This window comes from Trichoderma virens, assembly GCF_000170995.1.
Source record: "Trichoderma virens Gv29-8 chromosome Unknown TRIVIscaffold_88, whole genome shotgun sequence".
NCBI classification, from domain to species: Eukaryota; Fungi; Ascomycota; class Sordariomycetes; order Hypocreales; family Hypocreaceae; genus Trichoderma; species Trichoderma virens.
The window spans coordinates 996,522-1,012,098 of NW_014013661.1; the positions used below are offsets into that span (position 1 = coordinate 996,522).

At 52.3% G+C, this 15,577-nt stretch overlaps 4 protein-coding genes across 4 annotated transcripts; 2 read left to right on the top strand and 2 right to left on the bottom strand.

Moving 5' to 3' along the window:
* Positions 1–5,796: 5,796 nt before the first annotated feature.
* TRIVIDRAFT_42727 (uncharacterized protein) lies at positions 5,797–7,428 on the top strand (the record flags this gene model as incomplete). Its single annotated transcript, XM_014096425.1, has 3 exons — positions 5,797–6,006; positions 6,229–6,990; positions 7,021–7,428. Coding segments are annotated over 3 exons (1,380 nt in total), but the record flags the coding sequence as incomplete, so codon positions are not given.
* Positions 7,429–9,655: 2,227 nt separating this feature from the next.
* On the bottom strand, positions 9,656–11,728 carry TRIVIDRAFT_136236 (uncharacterized protein; the record flags this gene model as incomplete). The annotated part of the gene is made up of 3 exons (XM_014096426.1): positions 9,656–9,797; positions 10,823–10,896; positions 10,961–11,728. Coding segments are annotated over 3 exons (984 nt in total), but the record flags the coding sequence as incomplete, so codon positions are not given.
* Positions 11,729–12,252: 524 nt separating this feature from the next.
* Positions 12,253–14,420, bottom strand: TRIVIDRAFT_183117 (uncharacterized protein; the record flags this gene model as incomplete). The annotated part of the gene is made up of 1 exon (XM_014096427.1): positions 12,253–14,420. One exon carries the CDS (start codon positions 14,327–14,329, stop codon positions 12,488–12,490), a length of 1,842 nt encoding a protein of 613 aa, XP_013951902.1.
* A 515-nt stretch (positions 14,421–14,935) lies between these two features.
* Positions 14,936–15,513, top strand: TRIVIDRAFT_92612 (uncharacterized protein; the record flags this gene model as incomplete). Its single annotated transcript, XM_014096428.1, has 2 exons — positions 14,936–15,017; positions 15,105–15,513. 2 exons carry the CDS (start codon positions 14,962–14,964, stop codon positions 15,439–15,441), a joined length of 393 nt encoding a protein of 130 aa, XP_013951903.1.
* Between the last annotated feature and the right edge of the window lie 64 nt (positions 15,514–15,577).

Below are 15,577 nucleotides of genomic sequence, written 5' to 3' on the forward strand. Positions count from 1 at the left end.
GGCTGACTCAAGCATAATGTCACTGCTATCCCATGCCTTGTCCGAGGTAAGAGAGAAACGGGGCTGTCACTGAGTAAGCTTCTGACCCCAAATAAAGATATGGCTCTCATGGAAGACACATATCCGAGCTCAAACGCCCACGAGTGCGCGCAGTTTCCCTTGCACAGGCGTGTACTTCACATCTGGCCCTCGACGTTGTCCAAAGCTTGTGATTCTAGATCCACTCCGAATGGTCCACTCCTTGAGACGCACCGGCGCGGCGAGAGCCTTCGTCCCGAGCCCTGTGATGCCGGAGAAGCTTAACGGATAAAGGAGGAGCTTCACCTAGCGGAAGCCACAAGGCTTTGCGGATTCCAAATAACTACAAACTACGGCATCTCAGTTCCTAGACCAGGAGAAACTGCAAAATGAAAAGCACCTAACAACAACTAAAAGCGCCACTCCGCGAAGTTGGATGCATCTTCTACCGTGATTGCGCCCGCACGGCCTCACGCCTTTGATGAAAATAGGGTCCCCTGTTCAGAATCGTTCCACCCAAAATTACAAACCGAGCCCCCGGACTGGATGGTGTCTCTGGGGATAGAGGCAGAACGCCGATTATCAAAACCCGGGCTGACAGGTCTAACCTTTGCGCAAAAGAAGCAGAAGAAAGGGGAGGGGGTGTGGCTGCTGTCTAGGTGTTTCATCTGTTTACCCGCAATCGAGCCCGACGGTTTGGACACGATCTGGTCTGCGGAATCGGCAATTGGGGATGAATAACGGAGGCGGAATGATTAGAAAAGCCCTTGAGGTGGATCGCCTTGATTGCTGGCGCGATATCCGGGGTAATTGTCAGACCGTGAAGATATTTTGAAGCTGCATGGGTGTGCCTTGTAGAAGCATTGGCGATCATGGCAGATTGCGAGTTAGTTTTGCTGATTAATAGATTAGCACAATACAGACTAGAGGGCTGCTTGTTCCACGGAGCATCAAACGACATGGAGTACGGAGAAGAAATGTATGAGTAATGAATGAAGAGCTTCTCTGTCTCTTAATAGCCCTTGCTTGGTAGCAGTGAGGTGAGAACCATATCCCCGAACCATATCCCCAGACAGGGAATAAGACAGAGACCAGGACATGAACAATGTATCACGTGAGCTGCCTAATGGACAAAATTGGCACTTTCTAATATCTAATGCTCTGAATGAGCACCGAGAAGCTACCTGAGTGGCATTATGTTTGGTCAATCGGCTCATGAATGCTCGAGGCCAACGGCATGATTGCGCACGGCGGAACTTGTCGGGCACACAGTGTCGACAGACAATTCAGGTTGATCGTCTGCATTGGATCGTCGAAACACGGCTGCGTTTGAAGGATAGCCCTAAACCAAGGCGAGTGCTAATGCAGATGCCATTATGTTGCGAGCCAGTGAGAGACCTCGGAGCTTTCTTTGGCAGCCGGGTTTGGAGATGAGAGTGTATTGAATCTCGGCTTCCGGGGCGTGTGATTGGCGGTTCTAGTTCGGGAGTTTTAATGTGCCATATTATTTCTGTGCTAGTTGGAGTATCATCGTGGGAGGAAGGAGAAGGCACAAAGTTCCTGCAGGCTTGACTCCGTATACGCACGACCAACTCGTACGGTACGATAGCCGGAAGCTCCCACAGTAAGGCCGACGCTCATGTTGTTCGAAGACCCGAGGTTGGGAACTTGTGTTGCTGATCAGATGGTGGCCTGTGAATCTCAAGACTACTCGGCCAATGGTCGCTTTTGGGGGTTTCCCCATCTGGCAATCTGTCGCAGGAGCCCACCACGTTTCTTGCAGAAACATTATGATAAGTGATACTCTGCCCGAAACATCAGCAAAGCACCCGTGACTGGAACCTCAGCCTCGTTTCGTCGTGTACTTCGTACGGGTATGAGAATAATACTCGTAAAGTCCTTGTGGTATTCGGTCACCATTGCGGGCGCGACAGGAGTGCTTCCCGTTCGTGTAATACTGGAATAGGAAAAGAAGGAGGCTTGTGCTTTGGTTTGGTACCCAATTTTATTTCTTTATTTTCGGCATGCGGGCGGCTCGAGTCGGGCGGGCCAGGCTGAAGATCTGGAGCTCCTGATGCCAGTAGCCGTTAGGCCATGAAAGAAGTGGCACACGTAGCACAAAGAGCGCATCATGTGGCATGATGTGTACCGATGGTTGCACCGAGTACAGAGCAGAGCCTTGGTACGGAAGCATGAAGCCACCGAGTCCTTACTCAGGCTGCGTTGCACTACAGCTTTGTCCTGCAGTCGAGATTGTGGCGTGCATGCACTGCACATATGCATGTGCAATACGTGGATAGGCCGGGATCCAGTAGTCTGCCTTTCACTCGACCTGAGGATGCTCTAGTTGAGCATATTGGCACATTAGCGTCTTTTGCAGAATACCTGCATACCCTCATCAATGCCCATCCATTGGGTGATATACTGAGCAATAGAGGGCAACCGTAATCAAATCATGCAGATACTAATTGACAGTCAGCCCTGGCCTCGCCGTTCTTTGTGATTTCTGACACGCTTTCGGGGACCTACTCAAGGGGCCTAATCAATTTCCACGTGGAAAAGGCAAAAAGGAGCTCGATGTCTTATTCTCGATGCTTGCGGACCAAGCTGGAACAGGGGCATCGGGCCCAACATAGAAATGCATACCTGAGCCCGCCGACTTATGCATAAGAGGCTGAGACAAGGCAAGACAAGACAAGACAGGACAAGACAAGACAAGACAAGAGACACCCCCTGTGGCCGCGACCAGGCCTTTTCTGGTTGATTCGGTGATGCAGCCACGGCATGACGGGGGTGTCTATTGCTAAAGACGTGCTGCAGGGCTGCCGAGGGGGCCAGAAAAAACTTGTCGTCTTGTTAGACTTGCCGCGGCATGTCTATGCAAATGCTATGATGATACGGAGCAGCTGGTACTTGCTTCAGGCCGGCCAAGAAGGAGTTGAAGCCTTGCATCTCGTATATCGTAGATTATCTACGGAGCGGTACCTTAGTAATAGGGAAAATACAACATGATGGTGCCTGCATTTACTTCTTCTACAGCTATCGATAGGCAAAGCCCGACCAAAGCAGCAGGCGGTCGGGCCAAGGGAGGGAAGGAAGCCAATCCCAGCATTTTGCAAGCGAGCGATCGAAATATTTTCCTTCTCCACTCGAACCACAGCCGTTTTCATTGAGGTCATTGAGCAAAATGCAGGCAGAGCGTGCAGAGCGTGCAAAGCATGCAAACGTTGAGTCTCACAGAATACTTGTACAGCAGGCATCGCACCGTTTCTGAGCATGATTCTTGCTAGGCCCGGCATGGCTAGGCGCTCGGCATCGTGCGTCCATGGCCGAAACAAAGGCTCCCTCGCCGCACGAATCAAGACAGACCGCGGCCGGACGTTTTTTCTGTCGAGCCGAGTCTCAGCCTGAGTTCAACATTGCAAACGGAGAAGAAAATAGAAAAAAAATCTGATGTTCTAAACGCCGACCCGGTGTCGTCATGCCGCAAAACTGTCAGTGCTCAACTGCATTGGCCAAGCAACAGGGTCCGGATAATGATGCTTCCAAAATGCGAATGGTGGCCCCAGTAATATCGACGTGCATATGGAGGAGCGATGCCACGAAAGGCATCGCCCATGATTGGCGCCAGTGATGCTCCAGCACGGCCCCGTTCAATCTCTCTGGGTCCTCAACGCACGCCCAATCATCCAATCAGCCTGCCGCTGTGCCTGCGTGCGTCAGAGCGTGCCCCTGTCGGAACCCTGCCCGAAGCTTCCTTGGGATCCGGCTCAGGCGGCTGCTGCCCATCCCCGGCTGAGCTGAGCTGAACTCAACTGAGACCTGGAGTCTGGCATCGCCACGTCGCTCCAGGGAAATCTCGGGGGCTGACGAGAGGCCGCTTGGTGCTTTGGCATCTCTCACTGGCATGGCATCGGGCTTTCCGATCAATAACCTCTGGCCAGCAGTCCACTGTTAGCTGGCTGGTAGCGGAGCTCAACTTGCTTTGTCCACATCTCGCCGGATCCAATTACTACAGCACTAGCGAAACACTATCTACGAGCGCCGCTCAGCTAGCTAGTCAGCCGTGTCTCCGGATTCCACGGGCAGCATCTCAAAGTTTACGCTGCCTGCACAAGAACCATAGCCAAGCTATGGACCTGCAAGAATCTGCCTTTCGCCATCATTCTCTATAGCTAGGCTGGAGCCTTACGCCCTCTTCCTGATCTCCCTCCCGTCTGTCTGTGGCAACCTCACCAATCCCGGATTCTCTTATAGCATCGCCATTGCTGGCCTTTGACCTTGGCAACGAAACTGCAAACTAGTCTATACATCATCTCCGCTTTGAACATCCATTGCTGTATTCAGCTTGTCCGGCTACTCGCGATCCCTGCTCGTCGCGCCTTTTTTACTCTCCTTGGCCGTTCGACTGATCTACTGCCCGCCTCGCCCCTTCTGAATCGCGTGTAGCAACAGTCTTTTCAATCATACTAATAAGCGCCCGTCTCGTCTCTCCCTCTTGATCTTTGCCCCCCTTACTTCGGTAACATCCAACGCTGGAATACTACCCAAACATCATCCAACTGTCCAGGAACCGATTCCACTCCTGTGTCCCCGGCCCATTGGCGGCGCTTGCAGCATCGAGATTAAACACACCAATTGGCCAATCACGTCACCCATGCTCTTGTGTTTCAGCGCTTCTTCAAACATGCCCGCCAGCCCGCCCTGTTTCACCCTCTGAAGCTCTCTTTCATCTTTGATCCAACCTTACAATTAAGGAATACTGCATCGGAATTTACGCCTGCGCATATCGACTTACTCTGCCATCGCGTGGGTATTACCCAACATTAGCGCGAGACATTGCAAGATAGCCGCCGGCTACGAGACCGAGCGTATCACCCTGGGCTCTTTGCGCTCAGTACTAATAAGGCTTCATCCCATATACAAATTTTGTTGTTGTTTCTCTTGCCTTTCTGAGCAATGGATCCGACAACAACTCTCGTTACATTTATGTTGTGAGTGTGTTGCGGAATCTTCTCTTTTTCCTTCTTAATTCTTCCCGTGTTTTACCTTCATTTCGTTTTCCTCCCTCGCTTTGGAACATTCTGTCTCTCCTATTTTTGGGCGTTTCCCTTCTTCTCCGACGGCCGAAGTCTCGTTTTTCAGCTGTTGTCTCTCGTTTACTAGTCTGGCACTGGGACATAACGCATTGATATTCATTTTATTCACTCTACCAGCGAACTCGTTTTCCCCCGTGCTACTGAAATTCCGCCCTTCGGATGCCCAGCCGTTCATACTGTCCGGTCTAGGCTCCGTCAAGTTGGAGGCGCGGTACGAGTACGGAGTGACACCCTTCATTTGCTTTTCTCACCCGGGTGTTGTGCCCATCAGCGTGGCCGTCAGCCCGCTCCAATCGCCCACCCCCTTGCATCGCCTTTCTAGCTTATTGGTATGAGCCCATCATCAGTCTTCGCCACGCTTGCTTCCACGCCGTTCTGCCCTTGATTCACCCTTAACTTACCCCCTTGATCCATGGTTACGCCGATACCCGTTTGACACTACACCTCGCTGCATGTACCCTGCTCACATCACCAGCCCTATGCTTGGGGCGGGCCCGGCGCATAACACAAGATGGACGGGATCTCGACGACATGAATCTTGAGTCCCGGCTTGTGCTAGTATGGTGCCCAGGTTTCACACCACACATAAATCTATCCGTACCCCCCCATTCAGAGTTGATATTTTAATCAATAATTGTTAGCCCACTGGAACGGACTTGAGCTGACGCCCTAATCTCACAGTCAGACGGAACCCTCTGTCCAATCCGTGCGCCTCATTGGCTCTTGGGACAATTTTACCATGTGCTATAGCATGGAGCGGGACAGTCGACGTGGCCATGGCCAATGGAGAGGATGCTTTGCATTCCAAAACATCGTCTGCGATGATGAGAACCCGCACCACCAGAAGAGAAGTGGTGGTCTAAAGATGGGCCACACCTACTACTACTATGTAAGTCACGTTCTTTCGTTTTTCTATATCATCGATGCATCTCCACTGCCCTTCTACCTTCCATCTTAACCCAGGTGGTTGGGCCAGCTTATAGATTCTTCAACTTTATATTTCCTTTTCACATTTATTATCTTCATCCCTCCACCTGTTCTTGTCTTTACTCGTCGCCTATCCACCTTCACGTACCTATTCATTACCAACTCTAACTTATCGCCCGTTTAGTACGAGGTGGACGGGTCAACTGAGACTTTTGATGCAACGATGCCCTACACAACTGCTTGCCCATACATGCCTGGTCAAACAGTCAATACTCTTGACGTCCCTGTTGAGCACACAATCCGCCTCCGAAGCGCATCCATGAACTCCATCCGCCCAGAAAACTATAGGACAATGGATCCAGCAACCAAGTTCATGAAGCCGTTGCCACCTACGCCACTCACACCTCTCTCATCAGGCATGGCCAACCGCCGGGCTCAATCTGCCCCAGTTACACGTCCTTCAACATCTTCATCTCGCTCAGTATCTCCGCCATCATGGAAGAGGTTCTTCTCGCGCAAGCTACAGAGCTCTGATGGCCAACGTCGCCAATCTGCTGGCTCTGAAGAAACCACTTTCACCATCTACGACAACGTCATCACCGTCCCCTCACACGATGCTCGCCCTGGTCGTCATACATCGTCTCTTAGCGAAGGTGCCAGGTCGAGAGACATCTCTCCGAGCTCACTCTCTCGTATCTTACGTGAGGGTAGCAGCGCTCCCCGTCGTCCTAGCCACACTGCTCAACTACCATCCTTGACGATTCCCGAGGAGGTTATTGAGGAAGATGAGGACGACGACAACTTTGCTGCGTCTGCAATCTCGGAAAGCATGCCATTTGTCACTGTCCTGTCCCCGCCACCCTTTCAACGCTCTTCATCATCAGAATCTATTAAGCGGGATGCCGAAGCAAGTAGCTCTGCTACAACACTCAGACCTCAGCTTTCGGTTCAGCCTCCTCCCCTTGATCGGACTCAGCCTATATCTGCTGTGACAAACGATACCAACACGGCGTCTCGATGGTCCGGATCAACAAAAGACAAAGCCAACACAAGCCCTCTCCACGAGGATGTCCCCATGAGCTTCTACGACGATGAAGATGATGACGACGATGTCATGTCTAGTAACGAGGACGATGGTCATTTCCCTCCCATCCCTATCTCAAAGTCTCGGCTACTTTCCTTCAAAGGTTATAGCCTGCCCCGTCACATTGAGGAAACTAAGGATGCTTTTGTTCCCCATCAGCCTTTTGCAACCGCCAACTCACCAAAGCTGATCCCTAGTGGATCTAATCTTTTGAACACCCACGTCGAGGCTGGCCTTGATGACTTTGTCAGCGAGCTCGGCTGGATCGTTGACGCTATTGGCACGACTAATAGCCACTGAGTTTGTCAACCAAGCAGCTTTGGCCTTTTTTTTCTCTTTTTCCCCTTAGCCTGTATACCTGCATCACGACATGGAACGTGAAACATTCACTACTTCATTGAACAACAGCTCGGCTCAGCTGTCGCGTACATCTTTTAGATACTATCTTGTATTACTTTTTCTCTCGTTTTATTTTGGTTTGCTTCTAGACTCGGCGCATACTGTATACACTCGGTCACAGGCATCTGGGTGGATATACAGGACGATATACCTCGTTTTATTTATTTGTCTCACATATATTGGGATTCAAGCCAAGCTTCAGCGAAGCTGCTGAACAGGACGGCTAGGCGTTTAGGTTTGTTTTGGGAACGGAAAACGGAGACCAGGATGTTTATTTTATACGGGACACGGCCCCGAATGGAAATGATACCTCGGAATTTAGAGGATTGCCTCTCTTTGAAGATTGGGAAGGCGTTGACATGGTTAGCGATGACAACTTAGCTATCCTACAATAGTTTTTAGCTTTTCGAACAAGAACGATACACTCGTTTGAATGAATCGAATTCAGTTAAAGCAAAGACCGTGCAGCGTATGAGTGATTGAGCCTTTTAAAATGTGACTTGGAGCGGACGTTTGAAGCCATGTAAATACAGGCTGAGCCCAATCACCGCATTTCATCATACGCTATGGATGATGATAGACAGGTAGCTGATTCATCAGGCGAGGACTTGGCGTAGCGTTATACTATAATTCGGTAGTACTCCATATTCCGTGTCAAAACGCATGTCTGAGACAATGTCTTGGATACCCGTGATGCCAATCTTGATCCACCTCCTTACTAGTCCCCCTTTCTTCTCCAATACTGTCGATCTTTTCTCATCATCAACATCAACCTTCCTCATACAGTCCTCTGTAACCCTTACCTCAACTTGTTATACATAGCGTAAACAGAGTTAGGTCCCTACATCCCCTTGTATAACCGGAATTCGTTGAGAATCTTCGCCCCAACATTTCACACTCAGTCTTTCAACCCAAATCATAGCTACAATCTCCGAAAATGCCTTCCTTGGCTGGGGGTTTTAATGATGGACTTTGTCCTCTGATAAATGCCTGGGCAAATGGGGTTCATACTGGCAATAAGTGTACTGACTCCTTTAACGGGCAAGATCTGTCAACGTATAAAGCCATGGGGTGAGCTTTGCTCGCATTGTTGGCAGCAATATGAATAGATTATTAGAACTGAAGCTACAAACTTCAAGGATTGCATGGTGAAAATGTTTGATCAGGAGGTTGCTATTGAGGGTTCAGCTTACTCCGCATGTTCTATCAGTTGAAGAAATAGGCTGGTTAGGGACTAAGCCAGATACTTGGGATGGAGAGAGAAAAAAAAAGGAGGGAAATAGGCGATGACACAGTTGGTATACAATATATCATCATCCAAGTGTACTCTGAGTGTGGCTCTTATGATTTACAATTTTTTTTCAGACGTATCTAATTTTCTACTAGTACAATTCATTCATGACAACTATGTTCTCGTTTATTGTGTTGCCGAAGTTGTCGTTTGCTGCACTCCTTGTTCCACAGGAGCAGCTTGTGGTCCACCTGCTGATTCATTCTGAGACTGACCTTTAGACTCAGGCTGAACTTGAGGTTGAGATGGAGGGTTTGGTGGTGGAGCAGCCGCTTGAGCAGGCTTTGGAGTAGCCGGAGACGGCGAAGTTTGTGCCGGCTGTGGTGCTGGTATTTTGAGAGGAGATTGCTGTGGAGGAGCCAGTGTCGAAGGCACACTGGGGGCCGGATTAGACACTGGCTGCTGTTGCTGCTGGGGTACTGGTGCTTGCAGATTTGGGGATGGTCGGTTTTGAAGTTGTTGAGGTGCTTGCAGCGGCTGGGGCTTTGCTAGTGGCTGCTGTTGGGCCTGCTGCTGCTGCTGCTGCTGCTGCTGCTGCTGTAATGGCAGTGGAGGTCGTTGCTGTTGAGGTAGTGATAGTCTCTGAGCCCCCTGTTGCTGAGACTGCTGTAGTTGTTGCACATGTTGCTGAACCTGAGGCGATTTATGAGCCGCCGCCACGACTGCCGCCGGCGGCCCCTGATGCTGTTGTTGCACTTGCATGGGTTGAGGCTGCGGCGGAACAGCCCTTATCTGAGCCAGCCTTTCCTTTTCCCGTTCCTCAGGAGACTTAGTCGGAGCATTTGGGTCGAGGAATCTTGCCGGTACACCACGAGCAGCCACCTTCTCACTGCCTACCCAGGCGTTGAGAATTGCACTCCAGCTCAGTTCTCCACGCTTGATACGCTGGAGCTCCTGATAGGCGGCAACGTTGTGATAAGGCAGCCCAGTCTGGGGATCACGGTAACGGGCTGGTAGGTTTGTGATGACACAATTTTGACTGGAGGGCGGTTCTAGAAGAAGAAAAATAGCACGTTAATATCAAGATCTTGGAATGGGGAAATGGCTGGGCAACATACTGTTGAGCTTGGTCATCTTGCGGCCAAACAATATCTGAGTCTGTATAGTCTTGTCTTGAATAGCATTCCCGTCAAAGTTTTGAAAGATGATGACATTGCGAGTGGTGGTCTCAGGGGCTTCGGGAGCCTCAGCCGGAGCAGGAGGAGGCTGCGAAGGTGGCTCTGAAAGACTGGGGCTTGCCGATTTGCTGACTGGTTCAGGGTCGGGGTTTATAGGCCGTAGAACGGTGTGTCGAAGAACGGGCTCGTTTGAGATGTGAACAGCGCCAGTCATGGCAACGGGGGTCTGGACCTGCATTGGAGGTGCCAGAGTCGTCTGAGGCAATGGAAGCGCAAGGACATTCGATTTTGGCGCCGGGCTGGGGCGATAGTCCATGCTCATGACCGGCGGAGGAGCAAGAATAGGGGGTGCCAGTACAGAAGACGGCTTGCTGGCCTCTATGGGCCGTGGACTGCCAATACCAGCGGGCGCCGCTAAGGGGGACATCTGGCGAGGTGGTGCAGACAGTGAGGCAGCCACTGGTGCAGCTAAGCTACCATGAGGCGGCGGAGGAGGAAGCGTAGGTGAGGCCATCGGTGGTTGACGTAGTTCTTCGGATGGCTTTGTGGCAGTAGAAGGAGCAGCAGCAGGAGGGGGAGGGGGAGGAGAGAGGACATTAGATGGGGCAGCGAGGGTGCCAGTACCAGAAGAGGGGCTAGCAGCGGCAGCGGCAGCAGGGACAGCATCGCTAGGAGGATGTGATGATGCGTCTGGAGATGGCTTCAAGGGTTCTTGGTGTTTAAGGACCTCCCCAGTGTCCTCTTGTTTGAGCGGAGGCGTTGTGTCCGTAACTTTGCTTTCGCTAGCTGCTGGTGTTTGTTGTTCCTCCTTTGACTGCGGCTCAGTGGGATCTGCCTTTGGCTGGAGGGCAGAGGCATTCGCATCACTACCAGTTGCCACCTTTACTGAAGCATCCGTCTGTTGCTGGTCCCCTTTGCCTTGCTTATCCGCCGCCGGGTTGGCAACGTCGTCCTTCCCAGCTTCGGGTTCTTTGGCCTTCTTCTCCGCCTTCTTCCTCTTGGGCTTCTCCTCCTCAATGACAACACGCCGTGCCTCGCCCAGACCCGTCCAAAAGGTAATCACCGGACCCTTGAGGGTTCTTTGGTTGAGAGCTGCTAGTTTCGCTCTTCGCTCCTCTTCCCTCTGCTTCTCAGCCACCTCCCAGCGGTTCAAGCTCTTGCTGTTGCGCTTCTCCACGATGGCTGCCTCGCGAAGCCGATCCTCCTGTGTCATGGGGGGCTTCTTCAGCGCCTCCATTTTCGCAGCCTTTTTCTGCATCTGCTCCAGCTGCTTCAGCCGCCGCTCTTCTCGCTCAATCATCTGTTGGTGCAGCTGCTCTTTGGACATGCGTGTCGTCTTTCGAGACGATGCTCGAGTGGGAAGATCGGCCGGCGAGGGCAGCCAGGATGTGCGCTCGGATTTCTTCTTGGGTCGAGGCGCGGGGGCCGGCGTCGAGGTGTCTGATGCTGCCGGGTTGATGCGGACCTTTTTCCTGAACTTGGCTGGGATGGCATCTTGGGCCTTTCGCTTCCGCTGGGCTGCGCGCCGCTCCCTGGCCTGTCGCTCGAGCTCCTGCTCGCCCTCTAGATCGTCGCCAGCATTGTTCTCGTCCTCGTCGTCGGATGACGAATCCATCTGGACATCAGATGCATCATCACCAACGTCAGAGAAGCCCTGGTCGTTCTCGGATTCGGCGAATAGCAGTTCGAGATCGGAATCCGGCTCTTCGTTGGCCAGCATCGACTTCATGCGATTGCCAGCCGTGGACCGGCGCGATCGTGAGGTGGCGAGCCATTCTACAGGCTCGGGCTCGGGCTCCGTCTCTCGTTCCGGCTCTGCTTTTGACTCCGGCTCGCTGTCGCTGTCGGAGCTGTCTAGGTCGCTGAGAGGAGGAGGCGCTGAGAGCTGCGACTCTTCCGGTTCGGACAGCTTCGATTCGGAGCCGATGGCGGACATTTTTGTGCGGCGAGAGAAGCAACGGGCGAGATCAGCGACTTGATATTTTGAGCACTTGAGAGCGCCGAATTGTAGCGGCTACATTGGAGCCGTGTTTGTTTGTGAGGAACTAAAGCGGGAGCTTTTTTGGATGGAGGGGGAGAGAGACGCGTTTGGAGTTGGACCGTGAAAATGGAAAATTCCACTTCGCTGACATCACGCCCGCCCTCAAGGAGCTATCTAGGTATAGGTACTTGCAACAGGCATATACCGCCCATACAGCATGATGTATCTATACTTGCATGACTGACAACTTGGACATTGAAGACTACAGCCAAGGTTGATACTCCTTACAATCACCTACATTTAATCATTTCACAAGAGGCAACGGACAATCAAATCGAAAAATAAACCCCAGTTGTCATTGTATATATGCCTAGGTACTAGGTCGAGGTAGGTACTGCTTATCACCTACTCATTTATCGTAAACGCTACAAAATCTTGGCCCGCTTCAAACACAAAATCTTCCCAACTAATCCTAGCAGTAGTCTATTAAATAAACAAATTACCAAACGCCATAATATCAAATCACAAAAGTATATCAGTGCCTCCCCCGGTTATGCGCATTCCTTGTCCTCATGTTGGAACCCCAGTGGGAGCCGCCGTGATGGTCGGAGCGGTGCTCCCAGCAGCAGCTTGTGTGCTCGTAGAGGTCACTGCATCGTTGCAGCCCCAGAATCTGCCAGGGGTCTCGCAGGTTGTGCTGGCGGGGACCGTTGTGTACAGAGAGCTTGTCTGGGTGGCCTCGTCGTTGCAGCCCCAGAATCGTCCCGGGGTTTCACAAGTAGTCGTTACGGTAGACTGGGAGGTGCTCGCTGGCGTCGTCGTCTTGTCTTTGCATCCGAACCAGCCAGGCGTCTTGCACGTGGAAGTAGTAGTAGTCGTGGTAGGTTCAGGAACGCTGGTGACACCTGTAGTTGTCGTCTCGTCCAGGCAGCCCCACCAGCCGGGAGTCTGACAAGTCGAGGTACGTGTCCGCGTTCGAGAGGTTGTGGTGGGAACCGCAGACGTGGTCGTCTCAGTGCCGTTGCTCTCGTACATTTTCCAGGGACCACAGTCTCGGCAATCGGGAGTCCGGACACACTTGGGAACCTTGTCGTATTTGAGGATGACGTCTGAAATGACAGCTCGGATCTTGTGCGTGCCGATGCCCACTCGCCATCCCTTGTCAGCCACAACATCATAGACACACTCATAGCCAGTATGGCACGTAGACTCCATAGCATAGCCAGCAAAAGAGCACGTTGCCGTCGCGCCATTGCATGTACCGATGTATACTGGGTCTGCGGTATGGCCAAAGTGATATGTTCCCGTGTAGGCTCGCGTTTGTGGCGTGTTGGGGTTTGCTCCAGGGGGAACCGGGAGGCCCAGTCGAGATGCTGGAAGTGCTTCAGGCACCGCCTCAAAGGTTACGGCGGGTAGGCCATAAGTCAGGGCTAGAAAAGAAGCAACAGCACCTCCCAGAGAATGGCCTGCCAGCCAAATGTTGGAGTCTGGATACTGTTCTGTGACGTTGGAGTAGAGCTCGCGAGCCGCGGCGTAGTACCTGTTTTCTTCTTGGAGGGCCGTCCTCACACATGTATTGTTGCAGGCGTATGTACCGGTAGCGCAGTCACAGACCTGGTGCCATGTCCATTGACCCTGTTGAGCGCAGCAGCAGCTGAAAAACAAGTTGTCATTAACCTTGTCGTTGGTTGTTGTGCCCTCTCCGTCAAAGACGGCTGGTGATGTCCCCTTGAGGCCAATGATGACGGTTGAGTTGCTCTCATCAGCCCAGATGTGGCCACGAAGGCCGTCCGTTCCCCAACCAAAGTCGAGGCTTCGGTTGTAGGGGGCACCAATGTCTTGCCAATCGGCCTGCCCGTCGTTTTCCACGTAGGCATCAGCAGCGACGTACGCCATGGTAAGCACAGTGTTTTTATCGGTGATGTCGGGAGAGGAAACGTCGTCCATCGTCCATGCAGAAGCATCCAGGACAGCTGCATAACCTTGCTTTCGAGATTCGGCGACAATGGGGTCGACAACAGAGGGTCGCCTGTCGGTCAGCCGCTCGATCGTCTCGGCACGACTCTTGGCCGTAAGATGCGGCACAGTATGCTCATCAAATCCATCGTCGGCGGCGAGGAAGATTCGGGATTGGTCATGGACGACGTCTAGCTTTCTGTGAAGCCGCGGATGTCTGTTGGTGCCGTGGTGGTAGATGTGTCGAAGAGTGAAGGTGTGTTCGCCAGGATGGACCGTATCGGGGTTCGAAGGGAGAAGAGGGCCTGGGCCGACAGGCATCAAGACGTGCTGGTCGAGACCAACATCACCGCCGATTATATTGGCCGAGCCTGGCGAGATGGCGAGTGCCGAAGCCAGCAGCAGGGCGGCGGTGACCCTGCCGGCAGGACCGCATCTGGAACTGGGCGATACCATGGGCGAATACGGTATGGATGGAGGATTCAGAGATGCGTTATTCCATCTAGAGGGAGAGTCGGGGGCGCAGAAGCGGTGCCAGTGATGATAGAGGAGCGTTTTGCTGATGGCGATGGGAGAGTCAAGAGGTATGAATAAGGAGCAGCCTGTCAGGTGATGGAGTGCGTGTAGTTGTCATGGAGCATCATTGAGTTGGCATCGCACGCGCCCAGATGACTGACGTTATCTTCGTTGCTGCAGGAGGCAACGCACTGTGTGTGCTAATCCGGCGCTGGCACTACAAAGGTATCCTGGAGACAGCCGCAACAAGCGTGATTAGTCGTAGTGTCGTGATAAGGTATCTTTCGTACAAAGTATGCAGATACGGTACTTGTGAGAGCGGATGGCTCTAGCGCATCCTGTTAGTGGCTTCGCCATCCATGTCTCGCTCATGGAGAACACCCCCGGCAACTAGCGGACCCTCCCCGTGCCAAACGCAGCGGAGCCACTGTGCCGGTCACTGTGCAAACTCCTGAAGCCGGCGCTCACCGGCGTATGCTTGTTCCATGCCGAGCCGCAACTACTGTAAGCTTCACTTGACCTTCTCACCAGCACTAAGTCGCCAGCCTCAGCAGCTACCGAGATCAAATACAATGGCGTGGCTCTCCCGTCCTCTGACCCTTGTCGGTCTGGTCATTCTTGCTCATGGGTATGGTGTTTCTGTCTTCTTTGTTGTGAATTCTTTGTTGTGAATTCACTTGTGGCCGCTGCAGAGTTAGTACTAAGATGATGCCAGATGTTACTCTGCGCATGAGCACACAGTCCTCTCATCAACCTCAGTCCAGCATCCCACATCACCCTCGGCAACTTCTCTCCCCCTGGACATTTACATCGAGACCATTGCGGCAACCGTTTTGATTTGCTTGGGGCTTGTGCTGGGATCAGGGGCGCCGCAGCCAATTCAATGGCACACTTGGGCGGGCAAGATTGAGCGGGAGGGAGATGCAGGCTCGGGCGATGCGGACAAGGAAACGCTCGGCAATCCTTTCAACGCCCTGGAAGCTCGAAGCGGGTTCATCAACATCAACAAACTGCATAAGGACTTTGTCAAGTATCAGCAGCTCGGCAAGTAGCCTCAATATTAATGATAATCTTAATGGTAGTAACAACGATACCCGAGCACGCTGAAGCTCTGAGCTTGGTAGAATGGCAGCAACCGGTTATGGTCCGTGCTCTCCTGTAAATAGCTTTCACTCTGAATATCAGAAG